This window comes from Charadrius vociferus, unplaced genomic scaffold (genome assembly GCF_000708025.1).
Source record: "Charadrius vociferus isolate BGI_N301 unplaced genomic scaffold, ASM70802v2 scaffold657, whole genome shotgun sequence".
Lineage (NCBI taxonomy): Eukaryota > Metazoa > Chordata > Aves > Charadriiformes > Charadriidae > Charadrius > Charadrius vociferus.
The window spans coordinates 424,879-428,305 of NW_009649299.1; the positions used below are offsets into that span (position 1 = coordinate 424,879).

A 3,427-nucleotide genomic window follows, 5' to 3' on the forward strand; every position below is an offset into this window, starting at 1 on the left:
CGGCCCCCGTGTCTCTTCAAGCGATGGAAGGAAGGTTTTTTTTTTGGGGGGGGTGTCCCTGTCTTTTCCTGGCAGCTGTACCAGAAAGGCCACCAGGGTTTCAAGCTCGGTGCAGAGCCGCTGCCACAACTTGGTGCCACGGGGCCAAAGCGGCACCCTCGGCCCTGGTGTGACCCCCCAGTGTGACCGGTGCGGGCCACAGCAGGAGCATCCCCTCAGCTCCCCGGCTTTGTTCATGCTGCCTTACTCTGGCTGAGGATCGGCTCCAAAAACAGCATTTCCAGCATCCCGCCGCCTCCTGCGTTCGCCCTCTGCTCGGCTGGTTTTGCTCCATCCACGGCTTTTGCACCGGGAGATTGCGTCCATTTTACAGCCAGGGAAACTGAGGCAGAAGAGAGGGGGGAAGCGGCCGGCTCCTGTCTTTCCCAGCCCCTCCGCCTCCTTCAGCCCCTGCCTGCAGCAGCCCCGGGTCACCTGGGAGTGGGCAGGGGGATGGAAAACCGGGAATTACACTTGGAAATGACACAGCGACAGGATGGGGTTGAGCCCTCAGCACCCCGGAGGTGCCGGGGAGGTGGAGGTTGGGGACACAGCGGTGCCAGCGGGGTTACCCCGAGCCCTCTATATCCCTATTTTCAGCCCACCTGACAGCGGGGTGGGGGGAGAGCAGCCAAAGGGCAGGAAGAGAGGGGCTTTTCTGGGAAATGCAGAAGCGCGGGGCGTTGAGACACGGCTCGACGGGGGCCCTGCGTGCAGCAGCACACAAAAAAAAAAGGAAGAAAGAGGCCGCGTGGGTTTGTTTTTTTTTTCCTCCGAAAAAAGACGAAGCCAACCTCAACCCCCAAACACATTTAAAGCCCCAGGGTTGCCGAAAGAGCGGGGAGGATGGGTGCATCACCGCCGGCCGGGGACAGAGCATTGCCTTGTAAGGACAGAGCTGCATCTTCAGGGAAACCGCAGCCGCTCGCAGCGGCGTGAGCAACCGGCTCAGCCCTACTGCCACCCGAGCCCCCGCCGTGCCCTGCTCTGCACCGCGGGGCTCAGCGCCTCCAGTCGTGGGCGCGGGGACACCTCCCCATCCGCACCGTGGAGCCCGAGAGCTGCCGAGCCTCACGCACGGTGCTCAGCAGTGTCAGTGACCGCCAAAGCGCCTGGGCTGGGGGATGGCACGGGGCTGGAGGGGGCTACACTGGGCAGGGTGGGAGCTTTGCACCCCGGACTGCCTTCTGGGTGTCCCGTGTGGGCTAAGCCTGGTGGGCAGCGAGGGGTGGCCCCTCGTCCCCGTGTCTGCAGGGATGCTCGCACTCCATCCAGGGTTTGCTTGGATTTGCTGCGGGTGCAGAGCAGGCAGGGCACACTGGGCGTCAGAAGGGTTGGGTGACAGCAAGAGGGGACGATGGCCACTACTGCCACTGGGGTCCAACCCCCTTGGTGCAGGATGGGGGGTCTCCAGCGCGCAGGAGCAGTGGGAGACAGGGCTTTGCTCAGTGCTCTTTGCTTACAGCTTTGTGGCCGCAAGGGAAGGACCAAAGCGGGTCCTGGGGCGCAGCAGGATGGGCTTCGCGGTTGCAGCATCTCTGCCGAGTGCAGCTCAGGTTGGGAATGGCGGCATTCCCCCAGCTGATCCCGATCTTGTCCCGCCACAGCGTAGGGGTGGGACGCTCTGCAAGCATCGGGGCAACCCCAGTTTGGCCCACGCAAAGCCTCGGAGCACAGCCCCACTGCTCCCTGTCTGTGTTCCGCTGCCCCGGGAAGGATACAAAGATGTAATCGTCCATAAAACGCTTCTTGAGGTTCTCCACGATGGCCTCCTCGGAGATCTTGGAGAGCAGGACCATGTCGTCCACGCCGCTCTGCTTGACATTGTGGCTCTGCCAGTGGAAGCGCTCCTTGCTGCCCTGCGGGGAGAGGGCCACAGCGACTGCACTGGGGCCACCACCCACGGGAGTGGGGCTCCAGGCTTGGACCCGGTCCCAGCTCCCTCCGGGCTGCTGGGAGCTCTCACCGGCCCCTGCCCCAGCTGTGGCACCAAACCGGCGCCTTCAGGAGGTGCAAAGATGGGTGTTTTGGCCACTCTGGGAAGTGGCACAGCTCAAAATCCCAGTGCTGCTGCACCGGGACTTGCCCCATCCCTCCGGCTGGATCCCACCTCACCGCAGGTCTGACACCCCGGAGAGGAGCAGACGGGGCACCGCCAGCCTGCCGGCATGTTCGTACCGCCACCCCTGCTCGTTATGGAGCTAATGAGGGACTAATGAAGTAATTGCTGCACAGGCTCTGCTTATGAGTCAAAGGGGCAGCAAAAATAACCCCGGGGGAAAGGCAAAAATTGCAGCTGGTGGGGGCACCCCCGGCCCCGCGCATCCTCTGCGCCCCCACGTCCCTGTGCACCGGGGCAGATGTGCCACCGGGCCCCCTCACCCTTTCCGCCCTGCCCAGGGGGAGGCCAGCACACACTTGCCAGCCGCCCCCCAACTTGCTCGGCTCTGTCTTCCGGTAGCCGTGAGGCAACAGGAAAACTGGGCTGTGACTGAAGCCCTGGAGGGGCTAAACACAGCCCCGGGCTGGGAGGGGAGGGTGACATCTCTCCGGGCCAAATGACAACTACTCAACGGCCCCTTGTCCTCGATGCTGCAGAGGAAACTCGCCCAACACAGCCGCGGTGCCCCTGTGGCCCCCGGTGCGGTGCCCGGGAGGGGACACCCCGTCTGGACCTGCCCACGGCTCCTCTGCGCCCGTCCCGCAGCCCCCGGGGTTCCGCTTTCACCCCAGCGCTCCCGGCACTGATTTCACTTCTCCTCCCCCCGTCGCCCCCAGCCTCTTACTCTTTCCATTTCCCTTTTCTTCTCTTCCCCTTTTTGCTTCATTTTGCTGCTGGCTCGCAAGATTTCAGGCCTCCGGACCCCGACGCCTTCGCACCCTCCTGTCTGCCCTGATTTCCGCAGCCCCTCATACACACCCCGGGACACTCGGCACAACCCGGCCCCATCGCGACGGGGGACGGAGGGACCGTCGTGGAGTGTGGAGGAGCTCAGCAGCATCGTGCTGCTTCCCCCGGCCACCTCCCCCTGCTGGGCTGCTGGGCTTTGCACCCCAAACCGCCGTCCGTGTCTCCCCCCAAGCTGCACCCCAAGTGCAACTCAAGCCCTCGTAGCCAGTGGAGGGGCTTTCGGCTTCGTTGTCCCACCACTGTCCCTTGGGACATGCGGACCTGGGGGTGCAGGGGGGTGGGGGCCACTCCTGCAGCCTGAAACCACAGCGGGAGCTTCTCCTCTTCCTCATTCATTCCTTATGATCCTTTTTCTTGCCTCCTCTCCTCCCCCCCATCCTAATTAGCCCCTAGAAAAAACACCTGGAAAGACGCAGGTGGGATCTGTCATCTGCTCCGGGTCACGGCACTGTCACCCCGGGAGCTGTCGGTGACCCC

At 63.8% G+C, this 3,427-nt stretch overlaps 1 protein-coding gene across 1 annotated transcript in view; it reads right to left on the reverse strand.

Annotated features, from left to right (window-relative positions):
• The window catches only part of MYO1F (myosin IF), a 36,503-nt gene that overhangs the window by 29,712 nt on the left and 3,364 nt on the right, over nucleotides 1-3,427 (reverse strand). The window contains 1 exon segment of the mRNA XM_009889146.1: nucleotides 1,761-1,898. Within this exon segment, the coding sequence (XP_009887448.1) occupies nucleotides 1,761-1,898 (138 nt within the window).